Source organism: Drosophila virilis, chromosome 4 (assembly GCF_030788295.1).
Source record: "Drosophila virilis strain 15010-1051.87 chromosome 4, Dvir_AGI_RSII-ME, whole genome shotgun sequence".
NCBI classification, from domain to species: Eukaryota; Metazoa; Arthropoda; class Insecta; order Diptera; family Drosophilidae; genus Drosophila; species Drosophila virilis.
In genome coordinates, this window is record NC_091546.1 from 12,373,403 (window position 1) to 12,387,922 (window position 14,520).

General features: G+C 36.3%; 3 protein-coding genes across 15 annotated transcripts in view; 2 read left to right on the forward strand and 1 right to left on the reverse strand.

The window, feature by feature from the left end:
• The first annotated feature begins 325 nt into the window (after positions 1-325).
• Positions 326-2,315, forward strand: LOC6628538 (UPAR/Ly6 domain-containing protein CG9338). Of its 3 annotated transcripts, XM_002052025.3 has the most exons (4): positions 332-473; positions 858-967; positions 1,057-1,230; positions 1,951-2,315. In XM_002052025.3, exons 2-4 carry the CDS (start codon positions 919-921, stop codon positions 2,187-2,189), a joined length of 462 nt encoding a protein of 153 aa, XP_002052061.2. In that variant the 5' UTR covers positions 332-473; positions 858-918; the 3' UTR covers positions 2,190-2,315. The 3 variants fall into 3 exon arrangements, with proteins under 3 accessions (XP_015028774.1, XP_015028775.1, XP_002052061.2); XM_015173288.3 differs by lacking the exon at positions 1,951-2,315 and adding an exon at positions 1,288-1,525 and having other exon boundaries at positions 326-967; XM_015173289.3 differs by having other exon boundaries at positions 331-967.
• A 385-nt stretch (positions 2,316-2,700) lies between these two features.
• On the forward strand, positions 2,701-3,816 carry LOC26530474 (UPAR/Ly6 domain-containing protein bero). The gene is made up of 3 exons (XM_015173330.3): positions 2,701-2,931; positions 3,033-3,209; positions 3,568-3,816. Exons 1-3 carry the CDS (start codon positions 2,874-2,876, stop codon positions 3,777-3,779), a joined length of 447 nt encoding a protein of 148 aa, XP_015028816.1. The 5' UTR covers positions 2,701-2,873; the 3' UTR covers positions 3,780-3,816.
• A 681-nt stretch (positions 3,817-4,497) lies between these two features.
• Positions 4,498-14,520, reverse strand: part of sky (GTPase-activating protein skywalker) — a 61,779-nt gene continuing 51,756 nt past the window's right edge. For 4 of the 11 annotated variants that reach the window (XM_015172859.3, XM_070209376.1, XM_070209375.1 and 1 more), the window contains 8 exons: positions 11,910-12,034; positions 11,515-11,843; positions 10,691-10,862; positions 10,238-10,267; positions 9,148-9,234; positions 7,431-7,589; positions 7,142-7,362; positions 4,498-6,643 (listed from right to left, as the gene is read on the reverse strand). In XM_015172859.3, coding sequence (XP_015028345.1) covers positions 6,502-6,643; positions 7,142-7,362; positions 7,431-7,589; positions 9,148-9,234; positions 10,238-10,267; positions 10,691-10,862; positions 11,515-11,843; positions 11,910-12,034 — 1,265 coding nt within the window. In that variant the 3' untranslated portion in view covers positions 4,498-6,501. Of the gene's footprint in view, positions 6,644-7,141; positions 7,363-7,430; positions 7,590-8,515; positions 8,573-9,147; positions 9,235-10,237; positions 10,268-10,690; positions 10,863-11,514; positions 11,844-11,909; positions 12,035-14,520 lie in introns of all 11 variants that reach the window. The other 7 variants (XM_015172857.3, XM_015172853.3, XM_032438581.2 and 4 more) reach the window with 4 other exon arrangements.

Here is a 14,520-nt window from a genome sequence, read left to right on the forward strand (position 1 = left end):
TTGTTAGCTCTCTTTGCTGTTATTAAAAAGGGGCTAAGAGGCAACTGAAATCGCGTGGCGTCTTCCTCCATATGTGTGCTATTAATTCTACCTAGAATATACATATATATTATTTATTTGACGGTGTGTGTCTGAGGGGAATTCATTAAAATTAGACATTTTCGATAGGTGTCCCGCGAGCGCTGGCCAGCAAGTTGCCCAGACCCGAAGACAGGAGCAAGCGAGCGAAAGAGTGAGGCGGAAAGGAGTGAGACAGAGGTATATAGAAAGAGAGCTAGGGAGAGTGAGAGCCCAGAAGTGGAATTTGGAAACGCTTTGGCATTTTTCAGTATAATTTCGAACGCGGCCGTCGACTGACTGACGGCTGAGGCGTTTTCTGCTTTATAAACAGAACACACCGGAAAATAACAACAACAACGACAGATACAAATCTCTAAAGCGACGACAGAGCGGGCGACTGTTGTTAGACATCGGTGCGGAAATCTAAGCAAAATATAGCCATAGAACGCAAGAAAGACGCGAGTTTACAGTGCCGAAAACAAAAAAATAATAAAAATATAAGAAATATGCAAAGATACGAGTAATTTATAGAAATATATATTTGTAAATGCCCCAACTTAGACGCAAGCAAACACTTTCAAACCAAATTGTTTCGTTTCAATTGCTTCCCGAGAGCCGAGTGAAAAAGTTAAAAATAAAAAAAAGAAAATACAAATCATGAAAGCATCATAAGAAATTTCCATAAAGCACCAAACGCCAATGCGGCAATTAAAATAAGTTATAAAGATTTTCCATATATAACATAAAAATCCAAATAAATCCAAACAATTTCTATAAATGCTCTAAATTATATACAGCCGGTTGTGGAAAGTGCTTGGATTTTCCTTTGTTTTTCTTCAAGACGAAAACATCAGTTAAATGCAGTATTTACTTTGCTTTGGCGCCCTCCTCACGCTGCTGGCCACAGGTTCGCTTCTGACCATTTTGTCTTTAGCCATTAAACTCAACAACATAAATATATATATATATATCTATATGTATATTCAATGCCAACAGCTTACGCCATCAGATGCTACTCATGTGAGTCCGTATACGAGACGAGCTGCGGCGAAAATTTCGAAATCGAGAATCATTTCAAGTACGATTGCGCCTTTATTGCCCCGGCCCGTTTTTTGGAAAACGAGCTGTCCAACAAGAATGCGACAGCGTGCCTGAAGCGAGTTTTTCGCGGTAAGTACTTGCCAGCCAACCAACTCGCAAATATATTCATGAATGAAAATGATTCAGACGGAAAAGTATGCGGTCTTTTATAAGATGACCTCAATACATGAAAATCAAATAAATTTCTGACGCGACCCTTAACGGCAAATTAGGATATACCACGGCGGGGGAGTTGAAGAGAGAAAGAGGGCGCCTCAGTGGAATAAAGAATGTATCTTTGAGATCAACATGTGTATCTTTGGGTCACAGATTACGGGTTAAGATACAAGCTTTATATAAATAAATCATGCACATAAGATACAAATGTTTCCCGCTTGAAAATTTGTTTGTATTGTTAGTGTCTTTTCTGTATAAGTACGAAAGTCAAAAGTATTTTTAAGTTAGGAAAAACTCCGTGCTACACGAGTGCATCTTTGTTAATGCATAATGTATCTGGCAGTTTGGTAGGCAGCATGGTCTGCAGTTATTATCAAAGTACGAACTTAGAAATACGCACACTGAAATAAGTTTTAATTTCATTAACCAATACATTCATATATAAAACAAAATGTTTTGAACTAAGTTCTTACTTGAATCTGAGAAGATTGTTATATTATTATATCATAATAGATAGAAATGACTTATGCTTTTCGGCCACCAAAACTATGGGTTTTTATGTGCCACCGCCTAAAAGTATGCCCAAGTTTGTTAAAATTTAATGTTTGAATTGATTTTTTGAACCGAACACAGAAAATGGCGTCAACAAATTCGTGCGCGGCTGCTACTTTGGCGAGGTGAACGAGACGGAGATTGGCTGCAAGCTGGACCCCACGCTGATCGCCGTGCAGAATGCCAGCTGCTACGTGTGCGACAACGAGAACTACTGCAATGGAGCGGAGCATCCTCAGGTGGATCTGTGGCAGCTGCCCGCATTGATGTTGTATCTGCTGTTAGCGCGATGGCTGCAGGGTGGCCAACGGGACGTATGAGGCATGTTTAAGGCATTAGACATAAGTTGTTGTTGTTCTTAGTTTGTTGTTATATATGGCCATGGCCAAGAAAGCCGAGTAAGCGCCAAAGGCCAGCTAATAAAATCGAAATTATTATAGAATAAAGCGAAAATTGTTTATTTGTGCGCGCAATGAACTCTCGGGGCAGAGGCGTCTGGGGCATGAACAAGGGCGCGCCGCCCACACACACACACACACACACACACACACACACACATAGCATACACACACTCATGCAGGCACACACAATAGCGACGTGTATTTTGCACCATTCCATGTTTCATGTCAACGAACATTTATTTTCGGCTATCAAAATGCCGCTCATACCATTTCCATTTTCATTTCCATATCGTATATGTGTGGCCTGTACTAGACGCGGTCAGCCAAATGAAAACCAAATGTGTTATATGGAAAATAACAAAAAGAAGAAAATAGCGCAAAAAAAAAAACGGAATACAAAACTCATCATTCAGAATGCGATTGGCGTTGGCTCAGTCTCGCGTGTGCAGCTCGTCCGGCTGGTTCGGCCATGTGACGCTCTGGGCGCGATCAACTGGCCAATCTGTGCACTCATAATATACAAGCTATCCGTCATTTATATTCCTACCTGCGCACTACATACACACTCGCAAACATACACACACGGATAGACAACAGTTGGGCATGTTGGGGCGCCGGGTGTTGACGTTGGGGCTGCTGCTCGTTTCACTGGCCGCTACAGGTGAGCGCATCGAACGTGTCATACATTGTTGACACACATATTAAGCACACATTTATCACACACACACACACACGTACTCACATCTTGTCATCGACACACAGCTCTGGCCGTTAGCTGCTATGAATGCGATTCCGTCAACGATTCGAATTGCGGCGATGATTTTCAGCCCGATGACATTGCCAAAACCGACTGCGATTCCATGGAGCTGCCAGAGCATTTGCGTGCTTTCTATTTGCAGCGACCCGACACTGCGTGCCTGACCAAGTACTACAGGGGCTGTAAGTATGCCAAGCTTTAGTTGGTTCCTCTAAATATGATTCCAAGCCGACTGCTTAACCAACAAATTGATTACTGATACTAGCTCATTTTCCAGAGAAGTTTCCACCTGAAAAAGAGGAAATTTATCTCATTAATGCTTATCTAAATCTGTTTAAAACTAATTTTTAATGTATGGGAAAATGTTTTTAACAGATATTTCGATTTGCTTGATTGCTTTAAATTTCATTCTTAAAATTTCTTTAAATAGTAACTAAAAACAAATATTGTGAATTGTATGAGTAATACGTAAGGCCCAAACAACGCCGGGTAGTATCAGCTAATGTACTTATATGTGTATATTCTCTTTTTTTTTTGTAGCTCTTGATGAAGCGTTATTTGTGCGACGTTCCTGCGCTTTCGGCGATTTGTCTGTGTGCGATGAGCAGCCGGATCCGGTAATGCCGCAGCTCGGTTTCTTGGGTTGTGTTTTCTGCCACAAGGATTTCTGTAATCGGAGTACGCATCTGGTACAGGTCCACAGCACGGTTTTGAGCGTGATGCTAATTTTAGTCTACTTATTCAACAATTAAATGCATTGAGAATCGAATAGAAAGGTCTTAACTGAAAGTAACATATTTGATATTTTTGCAACATTTTACATTTTATTTGATTTAGCTTCGTTTTGTTTTTATACATCCACTAAAATGATTTAACATACATATATATATTTATAATAATAATGCATTATTTCGTTTGAAATATATAATATATAATCGGGTATATCTTTCACTTGTATTCGTTTATTACTGTATGTGTGTGTATTTGTAATTCATAAAATAAAATAATAATAGAAAATAAATAAACAACACGCTCTATAATTCAAATAGCGAACAACGCATAGTTTAAATATGTACGTATATATCTATATTATTCATTGTAATATTTCAGTTTGTATAATATATAACTTCAGTTGCAGCTTATCATTGTTTATATATATATATATATATATATGTATGTATATATATGTATAACACACTTAGATGTCTCTCTATAATGGTCGGTTATTGTACAAATTAAATGATCGAAACCTAACAACGACTACACATAGAGAACAATTCATATAATTATATAGAAAAACAGTGTAAACAATTGTATATATACAGAAGATAATGAATTAGTTGACTCTTTGTTGCCCTTTGCCAAATACTGTTCAGATTAATATGAGCGCACCCGCAACCGCTCCCCTCAGCCTCAGACCAATAATTATCTGAGAATTTGTATCAATAGTCAACCAAGTAAATTAAAAACTTTTATCAACAGCGCAGAAACAAGTAACAAATATATTTATACATATTTTTTTAACTTCATATTTTTTTTCTTTGAGTTAATCAAACTTTTCAGCTAGGCTATTATGGGTATGAACTATAGCATATGCCATATTTAATGCTGTTTACATACACAATTCTTTCAACAACACAGAGAGTTTAATTAATTAATAACTAAAAATATAATTTACACATAATTCATTATATATATATATTTTCTTTTAACCAGCCACAAACATTTTACAAATTTGCTGTCATGCCTTGCCACATGTGGGTGTGCGAGTGTTGCAAATGAGTGAGGTGTGTGTGTGTGATTTTTTTTTATTTTGGAGTCCAGCTCCGAAATGTGTTGATTCATTTGTTCATAGAGTATTGATCTATGCGCTTGATCTAAACTAAAATTGAGTGGCGCACAGAACATTGAGTCGGCGTAGCAGCAACAGCAAATCGCATTCTTTTTTGGCATAATTTTCATTAATGTATTGTTAATTGTTGTAATATTTTCTATATAAGTTTTGTATTCGTTGTGATTGTAACAATTCGCTTGAGTAGTGCAAAGAGCAGTCGCTAAAGTGGGCGTGCGCAAGCGCCTACCAAAGAAAAAAAATGAATGTTGTGCACAACATGTTTGAAAATTTTCTTGTTTTCTCTTGACTAGAAAATTTAAAAGACAAATAAGTTTTTGTATAGAAACAAAATATTTCAAAATTGTTGTCTGTGAGTAAGTTTATAAAAATAAAAAAGAGTGTAGCTTGAGCAATGCACAAATGGAATGAGTCTTAACTGAACATTGAATTTGTTGTAAACTTTGGATACGGATCATAAATGAGATCAATATGTGACATGTGTGCACACCCCCCCGACCCTTAAATCACCACTTTATCGTTTATTCCGCCCTGCACGCCCAAATAGCTTTAGTGTGGCTTCTAATCGTAGCTATAGCATACGTTTATATAACTATTACACTGCACTGCAAGTTTTGTGTTGTGTTTTAGCTTTGAATTCATGCTGCAAATTTCAATTTTATATGGATTATATATATATATATATATATATATATGTAAATATAGGTAGTTTATATATATATAAAGAAACTAGAAATAGTAAGAAAATAAGAAGTTTCCAATGCAATTTACAAAGTATATAATTTATACACATATGTAATAATAATATTAATAACATTTATAACGAATTCAGTCAAGTCAGTAAATTTGGTTTACAGAAAGCAGAAAAATAATAATAAAAGTAAACATACAAATTACTTTAGGCATAATCATAATAATAATAATAATAATAATAATAATAATAGTTATTATCAAAATGTGCAGACAAATTTAACATGACAATTGATTTTTTGATATTTTTGCTTGCATTTCTTTTCATTTAAGGAATATATTTTGTTTGTTGTCTGCCGTTTAAAGTCGTTATATAGAAATAGGTTTACGTTTTACGATTTACATTTAGATGTACACATATTTTATATATATTTATATATAAATAGTTTTGTTTTGTTTTTTTTTTTTTATGAATAACAACTATTGTATGTATATAATTTCAAAGCTTTTGCATTTTGAAACATTAACTCACAGAGTATTTCCATTATACAATATATAATTTGTTTTTGCTTGGGGTTTAAACATTTAACATTACAACGGCTATGATGACAACGACTGCTGCCTTTTTTGTTTTTACTTTTTAGATACATATTTATAAATAAGTTTTTATAAATGTTTACACAAATTTTAATCTTCTTCTTCTTTATCATCATCAGCTTTCGCTTCTGCCTAGTGTTTCCGCTAGAGCCGGAAACGCAAGCGTTCACATTGTGTGTGTCTGTATATATGTGTGTGTGGGCATAGACTGTGTGTAGGTGTTTATGAGTAGGTCTGAGAGGAGCATAGGTGCGGGTTTCAGCTGAGCACTTGAACATCGGCGGGCAATTTGGTTTCGTTTTGAGTGTCTATGGGCCAATCGGGCCTATATGGCTTTAGATGCCCACAAAGCCGTAGACCTCCAGTACGCGTATCTCAAAGTCACCCGACGGACATAGCGGCGGATTGTTGAAGGTCTTACAGCTGTCCGTCTTGCCAAATCGTATGTTCTCATCCATCCAAATAGCTTGGCCCTCACTGTAAAGTACAATAAGGAAGTTAATCGGGTTTGAAATGTAAAGTTAAAACATAAATAAACTATATATTTGATAAAAACAATAAAAGCTGGTACTGAGTATAAAAATAGAATATAGTGTAAGATCGAAATTCTTAAATTCTATTCAGTTCACATAACAAGATACTTTCACTAACATATATGTGTACAAACTTAACAGTGCGCTAACAGAGCGCTGTTTAGCACAGTCAACTGCTAATAAATCATAAAGTATGTTTACATCAAATTAACAGAGTGAGGCATCTATTGAAAATTTTACATTTACACAATATGGTCTTAATAGAAGTGATTGCTTCACTTAAACCAATTAATAGTGAGAATATATACTTAAGTATAACTGAGATCAGGCACTTCATAGGGTTAACAACGCAATGTTATTGCCACAACTTAACATAGTGTTTACAGAAGCTTAACCCTGTTTCAGTTTTATTTACAGATTCGTTTGGTTGTTTTCGACTTACCCGCCGCCAATTGTTATCATTTTGGAATCAGCTGCCATAAAGAGTTCGGAGCTGTGACCCAGATCGCGATCACCTTCGATGCCCACCCAGGGATACTTGGCTCTCTCGGGATACAGGGAGAACAAGAAGGTTTCGCCGGTGCCAAAGTAGGCCTGCCTCTGGCCCTTGTCATCCTTGACATTGCGCTCAAACCAGCGCGACGAGCAATAGGCGCCAAATACCTGAGTGAAAATAGAATGCAATTAGCAGGGCATTCCAATTATAAAGTCAATTCCCCCTCCCCACCTACCTCATTATTGCACGTTTTGATCATGAGCAGCGTGGGCTCGTGCTGCTCCACGCGCACATAGAAGGTCGTCAGGGAGCAGCCGTGCTCTTCGGTGGTGTAGAGCAGCACCGGTTGGTACATGGTGATTCGCACGGGCAACCAGGACCACAGCGTGAACAGCTGTGAGAGGGAGCAGGGATTATGAGAAAACAAGTTAATAAAGCTCTGTAAGACTAGCTCAGATATATTATTAGGCAAAATTAACTACAATTAACTAGAACTAGAAAAAGGGTAGCATTAGCCAATGTTTAAAACAGTTAAAATAATTATATATATTTATATATATATATATATTTACTCTAAATAAACACACACAAAAAACAATATTAGGCATTTTGGGCGGGGTGGTAGATACAGAGCGATAAACAGGGAGACAGTAAGAGAGAGACAAATGGTAAAGACATATTAACAAGAACATGAACTAAAAGGCCAAAACAAACTAAAAGCCAAGTTAATACATGAATAATACATAAAAAAATGTAATTATATTTTTATTTAAAACTGACAAATCGAAATCTACAAAAATATATAAACGACAAAAAAAAATACAATTCGATTTTTTTTAGCATCTTTTTGCATCGATGCACAGCAGCAGCAGCAGCGGCAGCAGCGCATTTATTGCAGCGGCGCAGTGCATGCTAAACTGTGTGCTATGACTGCCAAACTGTTGGCCTGCCCAACTGTAAATTGCAATGGCTCGATTAATGAATGGTGATTGCGATTTGTGTAGGCTCTATATATGAAGGTTTAGTTTACCAATACAAGGGACGCTCACACACACACACACAAACACACAATTAGAAAGAGAGAGAGTGAGAAAGTGGGTGAGAAAGAGAAAGAGGGGAGAGAGAGAGAGAGAGAGAGAGAGAAATATTGGGATAAAGATTTAGCGCTAATTGGGAAACTTTTGTTTATTTGATTTTGTTAAATTTTCTAATAAAACGGCACAAGATGTAACTGTTTTATTATTGGAATGGGAATTTCATTGGATGGATCATTCACGATTTGTTGTAAAATGTTGGCTCGTAATAGAGATATGTGCTTACAAATTGTCTATCCGTCCAGGTTTTAATGAAATTCGTTGTGCCCGGTAAACCAAAATGCTATGAAAAAAGATGATATATAGCAATGTCAAGATTAGATGCTCCTCGATTTGAATGATCGATTGAAAGTTTGACATGGGATACAGATTTCGGGTTTGGGTTGGGAAGGGGAATAAAACTGGGCGAGGGTAGGGGGGCCCTTCTGCTGCTTAAAACTTTCAAAGACTAAAATAAATTTAACAGAAACAGATAAACTAACTATAAAAACAAGTTGTAAAATAATAGAAAACGCTTAAATATGCTATAATAAGTATAATGCCAAAAAAACTGCAAACTCGATTCTCGCACACATCAGAGCATGCAATGTGGTCTGTGGAGGGAGGGTGAAGCACCTCGCAAAGAGCAGTGTTTGTGGGTGAGAAAAAGAGAAAGACTTTGATTTGAGGTGCAATTTTGATAAGCTTTACATTCCGTTTTCTTGGGTGTGTGCTGTATGTAGTATACTTGCTTTACAATAATACTTTAAAAGAAAACATATGTATATCTATATATATATATATATATATATCAAATGGGGATAACTAGCAAAAAGTTAGCAAAGTGGCGGCGATTCGACTGCTCTCTTCTGGACTTACATCTTCGTTCTTACAGACTTGACTTTTCAGATTGTGTATGGGATAGACACCCATGGCGATGGCTCTATGACCGGGCGACTTTTCGCCCTGTATACACAATGCCATGCACATACACATACACATATAATTATTTAGTTTTATGCACATGATATAGTATAATGTCAGTTTCGAGAGATATGAAATTTCATGTTGATAAAGCGCACGCATGTTATATTTGTTATATTAATACGTTTTTTTTTTTTATATTTATAAGAATTTTGGTTTTTTATTATTTTTTGTGTTTTTTTTTATTTTTGTCATTCAAAGTTTGCCAAGGCAGCGCAAAATACAAGAAAAATAGAAATAACATTTTATATATGATATATTGAAAAAGTTAATATTGATATATAGAACAATTTTTGGCATTAAATTGGGTTTAAATTGTGGCTGTGGATGTTTTTCGTTTTGATTGTGTTCTGTTTTTTATACATTTCTTTTTTTTTTGGCCTTGGAGTGCAAAACAAGTGCGATAACTTAAAATGTTTAATAAAAACTGAACTCAAATGCAACTTTGTGTTTAGCAACGGAAATGGATAAGTAGCTTTTATATATATTGTTGTTGTTGTTTGTGTTGTTGTTGTATGTGTTGTTGTTATGCATTGATTAAAAGTTAGGGCTAGGAAACTCAAGATAAGTTTTTAAAATTGAGTTTTGTTAAGTAGTTTTTTTTTGCAACAAAAAGTAAAACATTCAAAAAACACAACAAAAAGAACTGTTGGCTGTAAAACCGCTATATCATAAGCCGTAAATCCGCTAGAATTTTGAATTATCAGACTGGATAACAATTTAATCCATAGCGTAGCCAATCGTGGAATAAAACGTAAGGAACATATTGCCATATCCTGCGCATGATTTTTGCTAGCTAGAAAGAGCTGAAAACATGCGAAGGACGCGCATTTTAACTCAGAACTCAAAAGTGTTTTTAGTTAATTATTTATGAAAAACAAAACAAGCAGAGTTTGAACATCAGTCAACATTATCATCCTATGGTATATAGTAATATATGAACTATATATATATATATGTATATACGTAATTTATAGCCCCATACCAAATTGCGACAGCTCTCGGAGTGCAGCTTCTGGTTTTGTTTTTCAATTGGATATTTTTTTCAAGTGAGTTGAGTTGAGTTGAATTGTTGTTGTTGTTGATGTTTTTGTTGTTGTGTGAGTTTTGAAAGAACACAAAAACAATAAATCAATAGAGTTTTACAACTGTTTACCATAATTAGTTAAGTTATATAAGTGTGTGCGGTGCTGTGTGGATAAAGAATAACCATTATTTTTGGAGCAGAACCTAAACCTAAGTTGAACTGAAGTCTAGAAAAGAAAACAAATTCGGTTTGGGTGCAGTTCCAAAGACCCTTGAAAACTGTTAAATTGAGTTATGCATGGCTAGTATAGATAGATAGATATTGCCTGGCTGTTTGTGTGGTTCTGAGTGGTTGTGGGTAGTTAAGGGGTTTTATGGGCTTCTAACCGGGGCCAGTCTGTCGTTTACTTACCTCACGTATGGTCAATGTATGTGACATCATTTGGATGTTGACCTGCGACTGACTAGTGGGCAGATTATCACTTGAACGCGATTTAATTAATTGCTTCGAACCGCTATTGAATGCGGATCGGCTTTTTAGTAGCATTTCAGTCTTGATAAATATTCTAGAAATATACTGGGTACTGCAAAATAGAAAGAAGAAAAACATGTCATTAGTAATATTTCAGATGTGCACACAAAGTGCATGCCAATTCAATATTTTCTCATTTGTTAAAGATATATATACATTTAATTAGACATGATTAATAAACACGATATATTATTCGAGAATAGCAAAAATGTATAACAATCTAAATAGCTGAACAGCAGAATCTAAATAGCTGAATGATGACAATGATATATAGTATGATTAGTACTTGGAATTTTCAACTTCATAATTATATTCATATTCCAAAAGGTTTAAAATTAAATTAGGACATGTCGCCAAAAACTTTCTACACCAAAGCATATATTACTTGTATCTTAATCAATATGCAGGGTATTTGCAGGCCTATAGCTAATATTTTCCATTATTGACAATAGTCACAAGATCTGCTAATATAACAATATCGCATTATTAACCTTTGATATATTTAAAATCTAATATGGAAAAGCTAAAATGTGACTTACATAGGGTACCTGCATATTGATATGAAAGTTACAATGAATCTTTATTATGATACACTCTGAGCATAAATTATATGTGCATTGATTCAATATTTGATGAATCATGTTGCACTTAATAATTAGTTTATATTATAATCATCACATGAAGAGTGATGGAAGTGGCCTTACCTGAGTCCCCTAATACTAAAAGCGGCATGGAGCAGCTTAGCCGGAGATACTGGTATCTTTTTGCAGAACTTGATGAGCGCATTGCCAATGTCGTTTTTAATATTATCCGGACTCCATTCGTTGTTCGACTGGCATTCCTTGTGGAAGAGATTGAGTATGACCAGGGCGACGCGATATAGCACCTTGATGCCCTCATGGAAATAGCAATCCATAATTCGCACCAAATGCTGAAAGGGTAGACCAGCTAGTATCCACCAGCACCAGTCCATGAAGACGCGCTCCAGCTTCTGGCTCGGACAGATGCGTTGGAAATACGCAATGGCACTTTTCTAAAATTAGCAAATGCATTTATTTATTTATTTGATTTAACTGGATCCATTTGTTTGCAAACATACTGTGTGCTTTTTGGCTATCTGCATGACCGTCTTCCAGGTGACCTCATGCTGCAGTTTGGTTTGATTTATGAATGTCTTCTCCTTGCTGCCCACAAGCCCGGCCAGGCACAAATAGGCTTCCTCCTCTGCAAAGCAAATTAGTAGAAATTATTGTTAGCACAGATTTTATTATATAACTAGATCTTGTTGCATTGGCAGTAGTTTTTTTTTTCTAATCTACACGGTATTGAATTGCATTTTGCTTGCAAAACTATCTCGGGCTTAATGCGAGGCCTAACCTTAGCGACACAGCCGCAACTCACTCCCCCACCACTCAGCCCTGCTTTCTGCCTCATATGTGCGGCTTGTCTCTAATTTAATTGCACAATTTCAAATTGCAATTTGCACTGCAGTTTCCTGAGCTCGTTCCACAATCCGCGTTCAGCGCATCGTCGCTTGCGGCTGATGAGCTTTGTGTGGTTTGCGGTTTCGGAGTGGTGCAGAGCCTCGAGGGCGTTACCGCAATGACGCAGCACAAAGCACCGCATTCAATAGAGCGAACGCTAGAAATGCACAGAGTGGAAGGAATGTGCTTGACCTTGAAAATACCCTATATGTAGTACATATTGTATCCATAATAAATCACGCGGAACACACAACTCACGTACACAGCTCACATATGCTGACGTTTTGGTGAGCTTTAAGCTCTGTGCACACTCTATAAAGGACGAAAAGCTTAATGGGACAAAGCTTACCAATACATGCATAATTTAAATTACACTTGTGTAAGCTTTGTAAGCTTTAAAGCAAAGAGGAAAAACATGAAGTATTAATAAGAAATATTAACACATATATTTGGAGAATTTATGGAGTCAATGCTGAGGGTCGCTTGAACTAAAGAACTATGTTAATTTGTAGGAAGAGCGACAATTTCTATCAATTGTTGTTGCGAATTTCAACTGTACCTGATAAAAGCCACTTTTAGAATTTTTACTCTAACTTGTAAAACGCATTCCAGTACACCCTTAATTACTTTAAAGACTACAGGGTACACTTATATAAACAGCCAGTTGGCATGTGCCTGCACTTTGACCGCCTTAAGTTTGCAGAGCTAAGCTCCGGGTCGGGTTCTATTGGGCTCCAACCGGCAATTGAGTTTTTATAGCAGCTTTTCGCCACAATTAACTGGCGCACAATTTGTTTATTAAATTAGTCATTGCTGTGCACATATATCGAGTATTTGATTTATAAATTAGCTCAAATTATGCAAAAGTTGCTGGAGACGAGGGCAGAGTCTGCTGCTAAAAATAATACCACAGATATGTATTTTATTTACTTGGTTCTGTTCGGAATTTTTATTTTTGCGTGTCGCAGTTAGGTTTCGTGTGTGGCTCATTAGCAGCGTTAACTGTTTACAAAACTGATTACAAATAATAACAACAAAATACTTAATAAACATTTTGTGTAGCATTTAAAATGCAATTGCCATTGGGCGGGGGCGGCTTTTTTAATATACTTCTGAATGCTTCTATGCTATGTATTTTTTTGTTGGCTCGCCCAATTAGCGATCGAGGACTTTAAATGCCATTTAGATACGGTTTTATCGTTTACAGTGGCTTACATAAGTAAGTGCCAGTTGCATTGATTTGCACATAAACAAAGAGCGTGTCGCACATGTGTGCAGCAGCTCGCTTTTAGCTGTTATCAGCAGCGGGCTTATCAGCTTTTAAGTACGGTTCGTGGCGGTTCATCGCGGCCTAAGGCGGTTTGACTTAGTTTATGATTGCCCTTAATAGTTATTTAATTGTTTCAAATGTTATCAATTGTTTTGACAGACTGCAAAAGTTCAAAGATACGCAACACACAGGCGTAGGACGCAGCTCGTATCTCTGAAATGTATCTGTATCTTTGCATGTGTGGGTGTATCTACATGCTGCGGCTTATCGCTTGCGGAAACCTACAATTTCTGATAAGCGAAATCTCGCTGCACTATTTGCATAGCGTATTTTTATCATTAAATATTTGATTTGAGTTCTATTTAAAGCACGGCATTTGTTTCTGCTGGTCTTCTGAGAATATCGCTGCGTTTGCTTCATAAATAACCAAAACTAAGTAATTAGTTAATAATAATTAATCGAACACTAATTGCTCTGCTTGTCTGTAAATAGTTAACAGCTGCAATAAGACAATTGCCTGGCCTGCTGCTTAAGTGTGTGGGGTAAGGGAAACTTTCATTTTATGACACCAATTAAACCGATAACCAACAGCAGGAGCAATAATAATAAAAGATTTAATAAAACTGGCTTAAGAAATCGCAGCCCGGTTCACGTTTCGATTTGACGTCAATATTCACGTGTCCATGTCGTCGCCTATGAATTTGTTGTTGCAGAGGTTTTCACTCATTCAATCATTTGTACAGATAACTTTGATGTACTGCAGCCGAGCTGCCTTTCAACATTTCTGGTCTAAATTCATCATGCTTTGGCTTTGGACACAAAACAGCAGGCCGCAAGCAACAAAAAATAACTAAAAACATAAACAATGTTTTAAATACCAAAATAGACGCGACGCGTGTAAACAACATTTAAATGAAAGCTACAGAAATATTTTTTTTTTAACAAATTTTTTCTCT

Excerpts from the sequence above, each read along its gene's own strand:
- LOC6628538 (XM_015173289.3), top strand. The coding sequence starts at position 919 with ATGCAGTATTTACTTTGCTTTGGCGCCCTCCTCACGCTGCTGGCCACA. Across the intron at positions 968-1,056 it reads CCTCACGCTGCTGGCCACAG|CTTACGCCATCAGATGCTAC; the intron begins GTTCGCTTCTGA and ends CAATGCCAACAG. Across the intron at positions 1,231-1,950 it reads CCTGAAGCGAGTTTTTCGCG|AAAATGGCGTCAACAAATTC; the intron begins GTAAGTACTTGC and ends AACCGAACACAG.
- LOC26530474 (XM_015173330.3), top strand. The coding sequence starts at position 2,874 with ATGTTGGGGCGCCGGGTGTTGACGTTGGGGCTGCTGCTCGTTTCACTG. Across the intron at positions 2,932-3,032 it reads CGTTTCACTGGCCGCTACAG|CTCTGGCCGTTAGCTGCTAT; the intron begins GTGAGCGCATCG and ends ATCGACACACAG. Across the intron at positions 3,210-3,567 it reads GACCAAGTACTACAGGGGCT|CTCTTGATGAAGCGTTATTT; the intron begins GTAAGTATGCCA and ends TTTTTTTTGTAG.